This window comes from Ambystoma mexicanum, chromosome 8 (genome assembly GCF_040938575.1).
Source record: "Ambystoma mexicanum isolate Mex_15411 chromosome 8, UKY_AmexF1_1, whole genome shotgun sequence".
Classification (NCBI taxonomy): Eukaryota; Metazoa; Chordata; class Amphibia; order Caudata; family Ambystomatidae; genus Ambystoma; species Ambystoma mexicanum.
Genome location: NC_090929.1, coordinates 725,678,849 through 725,694,899, shown reverse-complemented (window position 1 = coordinate 725,694,899; position 16,051 = coordinate 725,678,849). Strand labels below are relative to the sequence as shown.

The 16,051-nt window shown below is 44.6% G+C and overlaps 1 protein-coding gene across 2 annotated transcripts in view; it reads left to right on the top strand.

Moving 5' to 3' along the window:
- Positions 1-16,051, top strand: part of ECD (ecdysoneless cell cycle regulator) — a 1,545,240-nt gene that overhangs the window by 110,212 nt on the left and 1,418,977 nt on the right. Inside the window, exon 2 of one of the 2 annotated variants that reach the window (XM_069610537.1) lies at positions 13,933-14,171. In XM_069610537.1, the coding sequence (XP_069466638.1) occupies positions 13,967-14,171 (205 nt within the window). In that variant the 5' untranslated portion in view covers positions 13,933-13,966. The remainder of the gene's footprint in view (positions 1-13,932; positions 14,172-16,051) is intronic. The other variant, XM_069610538.1, reaches the window with a different exon arrangement.

Genomic DNA, 16,051 nt, shown 5'->3' with positions numbered 1-16,051 from the left:
CCTATAACACCAACCAGGGACAGTCCTTTCAGGGCTACCCAAGAGGACAAAGACGAGGTTTTGGTACCCAGGGCAGAGGCAAGGCTCGAGGTGGCACGCCACCTCAGGGCAAGTGACATTCCGCTCCAGGTACCCTCCCATGCATCTCCAGTAGGAGGACACATTTTCAACTTCACGCACGCATGGGATGGTATTACCTCAGACAGATGGGTGCTGTCAACGGTAGCAGGGGGCTACAGTGTAGAACTTCTTCAAAAACCTTGCGATCATCCCCCGAGACAAAAGGTACACTCCGAATGAACATCAACAGATTCTTCTACAGGAAATTACAGAGCTTCTATTAAAGGACGCCATAGAAGTGGTCCCAGCCAACCAGGTAAACAGGGGTATATATTCAACTTACTTCCTTGTACCCAAAAAAGATCCAACAATGCGCCCTGTATTAGATTTAAGGCCTGCAGACAAGTATGTCAAGCCACAAACGTTCTGCATGACCACGCTACAAGAAGTAATCCCGCTTCTAAAAAAGGGGGATTACATGGCAACACTGGATATGAAAGATGCCTATTTTCATATTCCAATGTTTCCAGCGCACAGAAGTTTCTTGCGTTTCAAGATAGCGAACCAGCACTACCAATTCAAGGTGCTGCCCTTCGGAATAGCCTCGGCTCCAAGGGTATTCACCAAGGTACTGGCGGTGGTGCCAATGCACCTGCGCAGGGAGGCAATCCCAGTGTACCCTTACTTGGACGACTGGCTCATAACAGGGGAATCGCCTCTGATTTGCAGACAAAACATTCAGACAACAATCAACCTCCTCTTTCAATTGGGCTTCTCGATCAACGAGAAAAAAATCAAGTCTGGTGCCCAGCACCTCCAAACAGTTCTTAGGAGCTGTTCTAAACACAGAGGAGGGGTTAGTCTTTCCCTCAGAAGAGAGAGTAAAGAACTTGTTACTGCAAATACCACACTATCAGGCCGGCCGCCAGATAAGGGTACGCAAAGCAATGCGTTTAATAGGCATGAATTGCATCTTGCATTTACCTGGTTCCCCACACGCGCCTGCGCATGCCTCCCATACAGGAGTGGTTGGCGAAACAATGGTCTCAGGCAAGCGGTCAGTGGGACGATCTAGTGGTTGTTTCGTCAACACTGGTACAAAATCTTCGCTGGTGGACGAGAGAGAATCTGGCCAAGGGGAAACATTTCTACGATCCACAGATGCAAGCAGTGGTCATAACAGATGCCTCACTAGCTGGGTGGGGAGCACACTACCTGCACCACACAGCTCAGGGTCTGTGGTCTCACTCCACGGCGCAGAACCACATCAACGTGCTGGAACTTCTAGCAGTGTTCAAAGCCCTTGAAGCATTCGAACCCCATTTAACAAGTTTGTTGGTGCAGGTCCTAACAGACAGCACCACAGCAATGTTTTATTTCAACAAACAGGTGGGGACATGTTCTCCAAATCTATCCAGACTTGCACAGAAAATCTGGAAATGGGCACTCAGACGGAAGATGTTCCTGGCATCTCAACTTGTTCCAGGGGAACTCAACGCTCTAGCAGACTTGCTGAGCAGAGACCCCCTGCCAGAAGAACACGAGTGGCGTATACACGAAGAGGTCGTAGAACACCTCTTTTCCATGTGGGGTTTTCCAACTATAGACCTATTCGCCACAAGAGAAAATCGTCAATGCCCAGACTTCGCATCCAGGTTCCCCCAACCAGGCTCCAAGGGGAACGCCCTATGGATGAATTGGTCAGGGATGTTTGCTTATGCTTTTCCACCAACCCCTCTGGTGAGGAAGGTGGTGAACAATATCCACAGGGAACCAATGACGCTCATCCTAGTTGCTCCTATGTGGGCGAGACAACCATGGTTTCCATAACTACGCAAGCTGGGGGTGTGCGATCCAATCAAACTCCCGTGCCAGTACAACCTACTCTGGGCTAACAGTGAATCCTCAGCCCAACTCAATGAATTTAGCAGCATGGCTCCTGAAGTCATAGAGTTCGGACATCTCAATTTACCCCAGAGATGTATGGATATCGTGAAAGAATCAAGAAAACCTAACAAAAGGCACTGTTACTATGATAAATGGAAACGATTCGTTATTTGGTGCCAGAATAAGCAAATCAACCCAGTTGATTGTACTCCTTCTAATGTCGTCACCTATATGCTCCACCTATTGGATGCAGGGTTAGTGTTCAACTCACTTAAAGTGCACCTGGCAGCTTTATCAGCCTACACCACTTCCCAGAACAGGGTGTTGTGGTGGAAAATGCCAGTTGTCAAGGCATTTATGGAAGGGGTAAAGAGACTCCACCCTCCAATTTCTAACCCACCACCAGGTTGGGACCTTAATGTGGTACTTACTAAGCTCATGGCCCCCCCCCCCTTTGAGCCTATGCGCAAATCTAGTCTCAAACATTTCACTTACAAAACTGCCTTCTTAGTAGCCATCACTTCCATAAGAAGGGTCAGTGAAATCCAAGCTCTGTCAGTGCAGGATCCTTTCTTTACTATACATAAGGACAAACTGATTTTACGAACTCACCCTAGGTTCTCACCTACGTTCATTTCAAAATTCCACGTTAACCAGTCTATTGAGCTACCGGCTTTCTTCCAAGAACCCAAAAGCTCTGCTGAGGTAAAGCTCCACACAGTAGATGTGAGAAGGGCGGTCCTCTACTACGTAGACAAAACCAGACCGCTAAGAAAAACAGATCAGCTGTTTGTCTCCATAGCGCCAGGCAGAGAAGGAGATTGCATCTCTAAAAACACCATCTCAAAGTGGATAGTCAGATGTATCCAACTGTGCTATTCCCTTTCAAATAAGACACTGCCTTTTACGCCCAGTGCCCACTCCATAAGAGGTATTGGAGCCACGCTGGCTTTCATTGCAAATGTTCCTTTAGACAGTATTTGCAAAGCAGCTACATGGAGCTCTATACATACTTTCACTCAGCACTACTGCATTGACACCCATTCCAAGACAGATACACAAGTGGGACAAGCGGTTCTAAGACACTTATTCGCTCATGAACCTTCTCACGTCCCACCTCCTTCTTCCACTGCTCGCTAATCTATGCACAGCATGTGATCTAAGCAGATTCCACAAGCCTCAGAAGGGATACATTACTCACCGTAATCATATTTCTGATGCTTGTATCTGCTTAGATTCACATGCAACCCACCCTTCCTCCCCTCAGAGAGAAGGCGCATGGATGCTTATGAGCTTGTCTGATAAGTATCTGCTTGGATATATCTGTACTCACGCTACACCTCATGCTACCTCATGTCAGAAAAAACACAATCTTAGGGACCTCGACACGTGAGGGATCATGGGTACAGTGGACGTCACACTATGGATAATTACTGGCACGCCCTGTCAACGTCCCTTTTCGAGTTTCAAAAACAACTGTAATACTCTGCTGCTTCCACTAGATGACTTGACTATGCACAGCATGTGAATCTAAGCAGATACAAGCATCAGAAATACGATTACGGTGAGTAATGTATTATATATATATATGTATATGTGTGTATATATATATATGTGTGGGTTGTAGGCTGACAGTGCTCATTTCCAGCCTATTCGGTACTGATTAAGTCCAGTTGGCATTAACCAAATTCAAAACCCCAGAATGCATTTTTGTTTCATTGAATGAGGAAGCAGAGTGCAGGACTAGGAAACAGCACAGCGCCATGGTGTTACTTACCCGATCCTAGATAGGCCAAGTTGAATTGGTATGAGGGAGATGTTTACCCTTGCACATTCAACCTCCCTCTGCTCTGTCCCCCACATGCCTTCACTGACTAAGCAAATCTTTCCTCTGCTTTAGGCCAACTGTAAATTAGTCTTCTCGCTGTAAGGCCTCAACTTCCCTACAACACACCCAAACAAGGCTGTCAACTTGTACAGGCTTTCTGTGTAACTGGCACTCGCATGGTTTACACTTCGGCTGATTTTGAGTGCAGCTTCACTCGGGGCATTACGTCCAATTACTTATGCATTAATTTGCTTTGGAATTGTCTGCAGAGGCTCTGGCGTGCTTTTATCTTAATATCTTAGAGCGGCTCATATGGCTAAATGAAGGGGCAAGAATAAGCTGGCTTAGGCCACACATAATAAAGTGTGAAATGAAAATTCCAAATGAGCTTCCATATCAAGTGAGAAACCATTCTATTGGGCCGCAGACATTTTACAAAACGCGCACCAAGGCAATGCTAATGTTTGCGTTGCAAACCATCCAATATACTTAGTCCTCTGTACTGCATCTCTTTCCAAGAGCTGCCCCACTATCACATGGTGTCCTGGCTGCATCTGGACATGGACGATCAGACCGTGTTCATTCCGCTTTTTAAAAACAGCTGTTCAGTCACTCACTGATCCTGAATTGCTGTGAATGGTGTTCGTCACTATGTTACCATTTTACCTTACCCTCTACATCATCATTCACCCTTTTGACATTCCCCTACAGCATTGCAGAGTGCTGCCTTCATCTGCAAGCAATCTTCTGTAGAGGAGCAGCTGCATGCCTCTGCAGGAAATCCCGCCCCCCCTACCTCCTTGTATGTTGGGAGCCTGAGATTGTGCCATGCTTGACACCAGCAGTTGTGACCATACCACAGAGAATATTTGAAAGAAGGTACCCTTTGTGAAAACCTTATCAAATGTATTCCCGAAGAGACAACAATCAGAGGGAAGAACTCCCTGAAGGAATATGAAGAGTGAAAAGGGAGCTGGTGACGTCACAAGAGACGAACGTGACTCACTGAGAAGACTGCCTGAAGAGAATGCATGGAGCTTAAAGAAACTGCTGACGAAGTAAAGAATCAAGTAAACTTTCACATGTGAAGAGAAGATTGCACGTGTGTGACGCACTGCAGAAAATGCAAGCCCTTCAATAATGGTACAGTGACCTTAGAAGCTGGCTATATGTAGTGAATAGACAGCAGGCTGAGCAGACCATTGAATAGAAGCTGGACATCGGTGTCACAAATTTAGTAAGCAAGGACCCATGGAGAAGAAAAGCAGAGAACTGTGTCGCAGCAATAATTAGCTGAGATCGTGATGAGGCTGTTTGGCCTGGTATCAAAGTCAAAGCAGCCAAGGCCGGTTATATGTTCTTGAAGGCGGCAAACGTGAGAAGCTGAATCATTCCTTGTTAAGGTGCAAAGAAAGAACACTAAATACACTGAAATAGTGGTGATTTACGCCAAGGTATACAGGTTGTTTTATAATTCTGGTAAGTATTGACATCCAATTTAGACTTGTCATTATGGGAGATACTCCTTTGATGCACTTATGCAAGACAATGCCAAAACACATGCCCAAGCTCAAACAGTATAGTGCGGAATGGGTGAAAGGCACGGCAAATAAGATGTTCATGCCGTGGCCACAAGGGGGATCGCGGTATTGCAACACATGACCACATACTTGCACACTGCGTACACAGGGAAGAAATTAGAGAAAAGATTAGCAATTCTAGAGCTCTGGAAAATGTACCAGGAAGAGAGGGAAGATCCGCCACCTGAGCAGTGAATGCTTAGTCAGAGAAAGGAGGAAGGTGTTGAGCCCTCAGCTCCCCTTGCCTCGTCTGAACAAAAAGGCGCTAGTACGTAAGAAATATGGTTGTGCCTTTTAAAGGAGTTCAAAGCGGAGTTGAAAGCCGCGACCGGGTATAGTAATCAGATATACGAACCGCCTGCTTATAGCAACGATGATAGTCCAGAGGACAATAAGAGAAAATAAGAGATCTGTAAGATCATGCAAGACAAAGAAGAAAAGAGTGAGCGTTCGAATATATCGACAGAAATAGAAAGACAAATTAAGAGATGGAAAGGAGAGAAGGATAATACTGACGAGATGGCGCCTGTGCAGACCGAATGGCTGGGAGGACAGATATTACTTAAAATCGATGGGAAAGGCATTGAGGAGGTTAGGCAAAGAGAAGATAAGGATGAGCAAGAAAGGAGCGACAAAGAACGAGAAGAGATTGAAAGATGATGAGCAGAAAAGGAATAACAGGGAGCAACGAGAGCAGGTGTATCAAGAGTAGCAAGAGAGAAAAGAAGGAATGGGCAGAAGAACAAAGAAAATATGACAATAGACAGGGAGCAATAGAAGACAGGGATAGAAGAGAAAGGAAGAGAAAAGAGGTGGAATCATAAACATTAAGGGACAAAAGAATATAGAGACGAAGAGAAGAAGAGGAAAGAAGGGAAGGAGTAATGGAAAGAATGAAGGCAAGAGGAAGAAAGTTTAGAAGGGAGGCGAGAAAGCAAAGAGAATTATATGAAGAAATAGAACGAGGGAGAAGACAGCAGGGTCTTGATACTAGTGTAATTCGTAAGGAACCAGTAGGGCCAAGCCCAGCAATACGATGAGATAGAACAGAAGAGTTCTTTCCGGTAAAGGAAGCAACGTCAGGGGTATCTATAGTAGTATTGGAAGAAGAAAACTTTGATGCGGGTAGCATCGGGGAAAGGATCAATAAAGTCTATCAAGAATTAAAGGAAGGTAGCAACTATGGAGGGAAAGGGGATCAATCCCTAACATTTCAGTTAAGCGAAGAAGAAATTACGTTCAGTTACAAACATAGAGCATTGTCCTTAAGCAGACTTAACTTAGACAAATGTGAAGGGGATGATAGTCGCACTAGTTGGGGACAAGACATGTCAGACGAGGAAAGGGAGTCCATCCTCCGGTTAGGAGGAGGGAGCACGTGCGCCTCTAAAGGAAGCCTGTAAATGAATAAAAAAAGTAAGATGGTCGGATCTGGATCAACCTAAGAACATGACACCAGATCCCATACCATATCCAGAACGTCCCTGAGGATGGTGAGAAGGGAGAATCGCTGCCGTATGTGAGCAGATTAAGGTCACTAACGGCAAGGAGGGCGAACGGGGACGATCATCCCTGCCGTGGATAGATTAATGATGGGAACCGACTGTGGGTTCAGGGTTTTATGCATTTTCCCTTATTGGAAAAAGGGGAGCAAGACCACAGTATATTCCATGGCCGCAGATGGATAAGGATAATTTAAGGTTCACTCTCCCAAGTTTGACTTTGGGTACTGGGAAATCGATCTATGAGTTAGAAAAAATGAGAGGAGAAACACGTTGGCCATTGGGGACATTAAGGGAATCCGGGCAGCTATTCTTGGGGAGAGAGCTGATGATATATGGAGGAGAGCAGGATATTTGAGTGCGACAGCACAAAACACAGTGCATGCAGAGCGCCATTTAATAATTGAAGAGCAGACGTATGGAGAACTCTGTGTACAGTATCCTGACACATCAAATATGGGTGCAATTATGACACATAAGATAAAGGAAGATGAAGACCTTATTGCTTACATTCAGGACATTCAAGAGAAATGGCAAATTGAAACTTGGGAGCCGTGAGAAAAAACGGTGGCATTATTTTACCACTTTTTATGTCAGCAGTTGCCTGAGCCAGTACAGAGACGGATGAAGAAACAAATGGGAATGGAAGCAAAGCCATGGGCTGAGATACAGCTGATGATAGTGCATCACTGCCAGTTGTTGCAAGAGAAAAATAGGAAGAAATGTGAGACTAGGAAAATTGAGGAAGCCAGGTTAGTTCATTAGAAATGATCACAATATGCCATAGAAGGGGCGGTATTGACCAGTGCAGAAGGATTGGGAATACAGGAAGCAATGGGTACATAATCAGTGGACGAAGTTGGATATGGGTTTGTGCCACGAGGCAGAAGTAAGGGCTATAGAGGAAGAGGAGGAGGATTCCAAAATAATCAAGGTGGGTTTCACGCAAAATGAGAATCGGAGTACCCAGGGAGGATTTTTTCAAGGGGAACTTGTAAAACGAGCACCCCTACTATGTTGGACTTGTGGGATGACAGGGCACATTGCATGCAAATGTGGGAGCCCGGGGAACATACAGAATTGCCAATTCTCAAGAGGGGGGGGCAGCTTATCCTCCATAATATAGCACACAAACTAGGGAAGGGTTTGCCCAAGATCACACAGTGTATCAGAGACACACGTGCCGCGAGTGCAGCAGGTAAAGCAACAAGAGTGAGTGCAAATGAATCCAACACAAGGGCAGTCGCAACAGGCCCCCATGCAGACACAGCAGTATGCAAACACAGGACAAGTGCTGACACCCAGAATAGGAGGTGTCACTGCGGTAGGAGGAAATCTTTTAATAGGAACAGGGATGAGCTTGTACCCACAATAGGACAGCTCACCGGGTGACTTGATGTGTTCAGTATTATCTGTGACACCCGACCCCCAAGAGGAACCAAGGGTTGATGTGACGATACAAAGCAAATCTTTTTCTTTTCTAGTAGCCACTGGAGTTACTTGTTCATGTATACGAGAGGAAAAATATCCAATGTCGGGAATTGCCATGAATGCTCAAGGGTTCTCTGGAGCTACGAGTCGAGTTCCTTTTACGATGAATTACCAGTCTCTATAGGAGAGTGTTACATGTCTGTTCCTTTGTTATATTAACGACAGATACCAGTTAACATTTTGGGAAGAGATTTAATGACAAAACTTAACATGACGATTTCATTCACTGATAAAGGTATTGTGTGCTCCACTCTAGGAATACACTATTTAAACATGGGCAAATGTATACTGGCATTCACAGGGCAAGTGGCTCTGCGAGGTGTTCCAGTAGATGCAGAAGTTTTTCTTTATGGGGTGAGAATTCTACTGACATGGCTACCTGGCTTAGTGGGAAATATTGTGAGGATATCTGACAAGTTTTTGTTTAGACCACGGATACCTATGGACGAAGAGGGGGACAAACTATCCACATAGAATTAGAAGCAGCTATAGTACAAAGGGAAATGGCAATGCTCAAAGGAGTAGATGATGATGGTAGACTATGGAGAACCGTAATAGCTCTCGAGCAAGGGTACGGGCTGACTAACATTACTGATGACGACCTGTTTAGGGAAGTCCAAACAGATGACGAAGTGGTGTTCTTTATGAGCATTACATACTGGATTAGAATGGAGAAAAGGGAAGTCCCACAGCAAATGGCGATAATGCAGCAGCATCCAGTATATTTTCAGGAAGACTTGGAGAAGGTGCCAACCGTCCTTTGGACCAAAGGTCCTTATGATGTATGTTTATTAAAGGGGATAGGGTAAGTCAAAATAAAACTGTAGCCAGGAGCAGTTTTACCTTGAGCAAGACGTTACCCTATGTCTCGAGAGGCTTATGGAGGTATATTTCAGACTATTTCAGCACTGATGAAACGAGGAATTCTGCTGGCATCGGAATCGTCGTGTAACACTGCGGTGTGTCGTGGAGATTTATACAAGATATGGGACTGATTAACCAGATTGTAGATGCAGAGTTTCCTTTAGTTCCTAATCCAGCGACGATACTGTGCAGTATCCTGGTGGAAGATAGATATTTCACAATGACTGATTTGAAAAATGCATTTTTTCTCGATCCCGTTTCACAAAAACTCACAAGACTTGACTTCCTTTACGTTTCGCCAAACTCGATTGAAACATACTCATTTGCCCCAGGGGTACTGTGAGTCCCCCTCCATTTTTAACAGTTTTACAGATGGATTTAGGCAATATTGATCTTAAGAGTACAGTGATATAGTGTGTGGATGACATTTTAATTTGTAGCACCACGGAAGATGAGTGCAGACAAGATTCTATTCAGTTGATGACTATTCTAGCAGACAATGGATAAAAGGTAGACAAGGAGAAGTTACAGTACTGCCAAGAAGAGGTGTTATACATAGGGCAGTTGATTTCACATGAAGGAAAAAAGGCGACGCCTGAAAGAGCTGAAGCGATTATGAAAACTTCAAAGCCAAATACAGTGAAACAAATGCATCCATTTTTGGGGCTTTGCAACTATGAGAGAGGCTGGGTGTTTCATTACAGTTCGTACACAAGACCCCTTTTGCAAGCTTTAAAGAAAGCACAAGTGGATTAAGTAAAAATAGTATGGACTGAAGAAATGGAGGAAGGGTTTGAGGAGCTGAAAAAAAAGCAATTTGTACAGCCCCTGTTTTTGGAATTCCCAATTATGCCAAATAATTGTATCTGTTTTCGCACACAAATGGCACAGTCATGACAGCAGTGCTTACACAGAGAACCACATTGGGGTACAAGCCTTTTGCCTATTACAGTGGGATTTTAGACCCAGTTATGAGAGGACAATTTCCTTGCAAACAGTCATTGGCAGTCGCCGCATTTGCAATTTAGAAGTCTACAAGTATTGTCATGGTCTGCTCTATGCCTCTCTTCGTGGAGCATGCTCTGTTTGCCATTTTAGAGAAACCCAAAGGTACATTGACATCCCAAAGAGATTCAGCTTATCAAGTAATGATTTCAAATCCAACGATTAAGATTGAAAGATGTAAAATAGTGAACCCTGCCACGTTTATAGCTGAGCCAATAGCAGACCGCGATCATGTTCATGACTGTGCTAATTATGTTTAATTTTATGATGATATACCCTGTGTGAAGAAAAATGCTTTGGCGGAACGGCAAATTCTATTTGTTGATGGTTCTTCGAAAACAGATCAGACTATCTGAGAACGGCATTGAGGCGCAGAAGTAGTGAGACACAGATTAAATGGAGAATTTGAAGTTGTAGCAAGTGCAAGACTACTGTCTCCCTTTTCAGCGCAAGCAGCAGAATTGGTAGCGCTTATTGTCGAGAAACACAAAGGGCAGGAAGTGACAGTGTACAGTGACTCCGCCTATGTGACGTCAAGCGTACATACAGGGTTAGCACGTTGGAAGAGGAGGGGCTACCTTCGTGCTGACGGCACTCTAGTGCAACACGCATCCTTATTGGACAGGCTTATTAAGGCACTACAACTCCCAGTGGCCATAGCGGTCGTTAAATGCTCAGCTCACACTAAGTGAACAGATTTTATCTCTTGCAGGAATGAAGCCGCAGATGAAGAAACCAGAAGGGTAGCATATTCTCCAGATATTTCGAGATTTGGTACTGAGAACATTAAGGAGAAAGTAGTTACAACCATGCTTTATGAGGATGCTGATTCTTGTTCCAATGGTATGAAATGGGTATTTCTATGGCCTTCTGTACAGACAGTATTAATATTTGAACACAGGGCTTTGGGCCTTTTATACAAGACTAATATTATCTCACAGGGCATTAGCACCTCTTCTCCTGACGGTATATGTGTATTCAGTCATACGACTATGTTGCTCCGTTTTGCACTATGCATTGCCACTTTATCAATAGACCGTGTCATTTTATCCACATGTAATTAATATTGTTGTCATTGCTATTGACCCGTTGTATAGATTACATCAGCATTTTATTATTTATTTTTACATTATGTATATGATCATTATTGCTATTTGAGGCGCTCACACTTTATTATAAATTGGATGCATATGCATCCAGCGAAACGATGATGCTGCTCGCTCTCTTTTGCACTATGCACTGTCACTTTAAATGATGGATTAAACAACTTGGATTATCAATAGCACTGCTTTCTAATGTTAATTGGAACCTGTTGTGGATAATAATACACGAACAACCTGGGAAATGTTTCCAGAATTGTTGGGGGAGCTCTAAATATTGTAGTTTAGAATATATATCGAATACATGTATTAACAAGTGTGAAGGCTGAATCCACTACCTTTTTGTTGTAAACACTATGGAAACTCATGCACGTTTTTTGAGCCCTTCTCAAAATGGCCGACTGTAATAGTAGTATCCAGCTTGAGTCACCTCTTAACTGTTTGTTAATTAAGTTTGTGTGTTAAAAGTGGGCTCGCACTACAGGGAGGAGTTACTCTGAACAAGCCACAGGAGTGTGGTGAAACGCATCAGTCAGCCTCTCTGACATTGGGAAGCCTTTTTTAAAACTGCTATGATTCAATAAAAACTCTTTTTTTACCTTTCACAACTTTGTTGGGCAGTTTTTGGTGTTTTCCCAACCTTTGGATGTTTCTTGGCTATTGCAGCCGCATTCTGGTGACATCCGAGATTGATGGGCGTGCAGCTCCACAGAACAAAGGCTTCGCTGCCTTGCTTTTGGAAAATATATAATTTTATTTTTAAAGGGGTAGCTAGAGAGACCACAGGGGTAGAAAGGGAGACATCGAGGGTCGCATTTGTGACCCCTGGCGACCCTCAGATGACATCCTTGAGTGACAGCACTGCTTTTTTTCTAGATGTTCTAGGCTGATTACGAATCTGGTCTTGGTGGCAAAATCCTCAAGGATGGTGATTAATGCACTGATCGTGACATATGAAAACGGGGTACTGTTGCTACCAGTTACATGTATTTATTATAGATTCATTACATAGTGGGGTGGATGGAAGACCGATATTGATATTTTATTTCTATTGCGCCCGTACAAAAGTGTTTCAGAGCGCGACAAGGCAAGGGAGGGGAACAGGGGAGAACAAAACAACGATCTTACTAGGCCCAGTGACATTGAGAGCGCGCAAGTGCATGGGAGAGGGGGAGGTGAAAAATGCATGGAAGGGGGGAGAAGTGGAAAGTGCGAAGCAAAGGAGAACAGATTAATACTAATAAATAAATAATAAAGGCAACAAACAGTGGTAGTGCAGCCAGCAATTGGCAAGTGATAAGTTTAAGGCAGCAGACAGAGTAGGTCTTTTAAGTGCAGGAAGAAAAAAGGGGGGGCTGAATGGGTACAGATACAGACCCCAGTGCAAGGGGTGGCCCGGAGGCAGTGCGGGCGGGTGGCAGGGTGAGCAGGTACCTGGGCCAGGAGGACAGAGGGTGCCCAGGTGCACGGTGCCAAGAGAGAACAGATCAGCAAAGGAGAGGGGGAGAGAAGGTAGAAGAAAAGAGGAAGGTCTTGAGGTGCTTCTGGAACCAGAGATGGTTATCCTCAAGTTTTAGGGTGGCAGGGAGGCTGTTCCAGAAGGAGCCCCCAGCCGAAGACAGAGATCTACCCCGATACCTGTCTGCATGCACTTGTAGAAAGGGGGACTGAAACACCCAAAGGTATGCTAAGGCACCCGATACAAAAAAGCACACTCTGCAAGAACGAGCTCACACTGAAGTAGCATATCATTTACATATGGCAACTTGTGACGTAGAGGGCAGATCGGATAGCATTGTATAGTGCACACATGTTGATAAGAGAATGTATTCAAATGTGGAGAGAGACTAATGCAGTAGCTCTATGCAGCTGAATATTGGACACGTATATAGTGATGGGTGCTACACATCTCGAAAGATATACCATGCACAATAAGTAATATGAGGCAATATTGCCAGCTCGGAGAAATGAGACACAAACGGATGCCCGGATTCCTTGGCGAACCCCCTGCTAAATAACTATGGTCATGTATTCTACAGGCAGAGAGTTGACTAGTTACAAACATATGTATGATACTATTGTGTAGCTATAAAAAGAATCATGGAGCAAAATGTTCACCCGCCGGTGGCTAGTGATATTTAGTTTTTTGACAAGTAAGAGCTGGTGTGCTGTGTGTATATATAGAATTACGTTAGTGAGTGACTTTTTAAAAGTTGGCTGTTAGCTTGCACTTGAATTTTGTGCCCCTTTCACTTGTCTACAAAGTCACTCCTGAGAATGCCAATTCACTTTCAAAAATTCTCTGGCTGCATAAGACCTGCTTTCTCCAGCAGGCCAGTTGTTTTCTTTCTGTTACATTTATCCTGAATTTATAATGCAAAAAATAACATATATCAGAATTAAAGTAAAGGCAGGAGTGGAAAACAACTCGCACTCAACTGGGGACTGATTGAGAGCTTTATATTCTTGACTTGCCTAACTCACACAGGATCAAACTCATTTTGATGACACTCTACATGTGATGAATTATAGCAGGCTTTTATAATTAAATTAAGTACACTCGCCATAATTTAAATGCCAATTTAGAGCAAATAATATATATTTTTTTTTTATAGCTATCATTAATAATTTATTTCTGCAAACTCAAGAATGGAGGTGGGCAAGAAGCACATTTCAGCTGACGACGTTGTACAGTATCGCCTCTATCTGGTGCCACAGGAGCCTAAGGACCATAAGACCGGCAAAGAAGTTCTTCTGCAGTATATTGAGCGGATCTTGGCTCGATTTGCACCCCTGCTCGTGTCATACATTTGGCAAAACCAGCCCTTCATCCTCAAATATCGATGTTCGCAAGGTAAGTCCTCTAATAACCGATGTGCAGGCGAACATTGTTTCTACTTTTTGGCAGCTTGCTAATTTTATTAGGTGATCAATTAGGACAAGCTAATTTTATTTCCCTAAACATTTGTTGAGTAATTGCCCTTCAACAAATGGCACATTTTCATCTTAAGCATTGCTTCAGGAGTACTGTTTAGCTTGCGATAAAGTCCTAATCTTATAATAATTTCGAATGCTCTTATGAGTTTGTCTTCGCAAATCATTAAATGTTGAACATAAAAAGAACTAGTGTTGGATTGATTCCCTGGCGACTAGACATAACTCATGTGTCAGACAGCGCAGGTTTCTACAATTTCAATACTGTGGCAACATGTAAAATCTGTATATGCAGTTTGAGGTAAAAAGCTTGTGTAGAGTGCAACAGGGTCAGGGACTTGCCTCTGTCGAGAAGGGTTGGGGACCCCTCTCAGTTTGCATTGGGAGGCCTACCCGGTTTCACGCCAGAGCCAGTCCTTCCCTCCACTCCTCCACTCACAAAAGCGATGGGAGGAGTTGAGAAGCCCCAGTCCTTGCCCTTCTTCATGCACTGCACAAGTCCTGGCCAGTTTCTGTCTGTTTGGCCCGTAGGACTTCCAGTACCAGCAGCTTTCGAGGTGGAACAGCCAGCAAGCAACCTCACCAAGGAAGGTACGAAACAAGCAGATGGGACATAGAGAAACTCACCTGCATCGCCAGCACAATTCCAGCACTAGTGAGTGTAGAGAGCATTCAAACAATCTCTACATAATGTGATGAATCTAGCGATGTCACCACTATTGGCTTTGGGAGAGACTCTTCCCCATATGGCCAGGGTTGGACAGCTGCTACCTGATCCTGCTGGGTGGGGTCGCGGGGGGGGGGGGTGGAGAATTGCTGCCAGAGGGAGGACCATGTGTGGGGGAGGCAATACTAATGAGAGTAAAGTGGACTTGCTAGATGGAACGCGGTATTCCCACCAGTCGAAGGACCTTAAACCACTGTCCGATAACCCGAAGAACAATCCCTCCCCTAATAGACTCATAAATTGTACCCCTCTTATTCTTCCTCGTGCCGGTACTTGGGGGGGGGGGGGGGGGGGGATGATAAGAGTTACCTGAATGACCATTCCTTTCTCTGTACTGTGATGAGGGAAAGGAATGGAGGAATGGTGATTGCATCTAATGGGAACCACTGTCAGCAGTCTAGTCTCTTTCTAACAACTGAGACGAGAAAGAGCCAAGGAGCAACGATGATCCCTCCTAATGAGAATCACTATCAGCGGTTTAGACTTTCCCCAAATTCTATTGGCTATAGCAAATATAAGGATGTAAGGAAAGACTCAGTAAGAGTGTGAGGGGCCCTCCCTGGGCAAACCATGGGGAAGGAGTGAAGCCAGAAGAGGGAAGACCGGGACGCTTACTTACAGGCAGTGTAATCCCTGATTGAGGCAAGGAGAAGAGACTGGCCAGCAGGAGGAGAAGGAGCTGCCAGCTGACCAGGCGAGCTGGGGCTTACAGTCTGCTGTACCTGCACAGACCCCAGGAGAGACTCGTTCAGCAGAGGGAGAGATAGCCAGCCAGCTAAGGAGGAAAGCTGGGGCTCACAGTCTACTGACTTCTCCAGGCTGGCAGGAATGCTCATTCCCTTACCCAGCTGGGGTGAGGCCTGAATCTAATGAGAGAAGGAGAAGGAGAAAGAGGAGGAGATAGCCAGCCAGCTGAGGAGGAAAGCTGGTGCTCCCAGTTTGATGAGTTCACCATACTGGCAGAAGAGTTAATTTTCTTACCTGGCAGGGACGAGGCCCATTAGAGTCTACAGACCTGTGTCATATCTCTGCATCTCGGCTTCTGGTTGGCGCTGTCTTCAGACCTGTGGGGC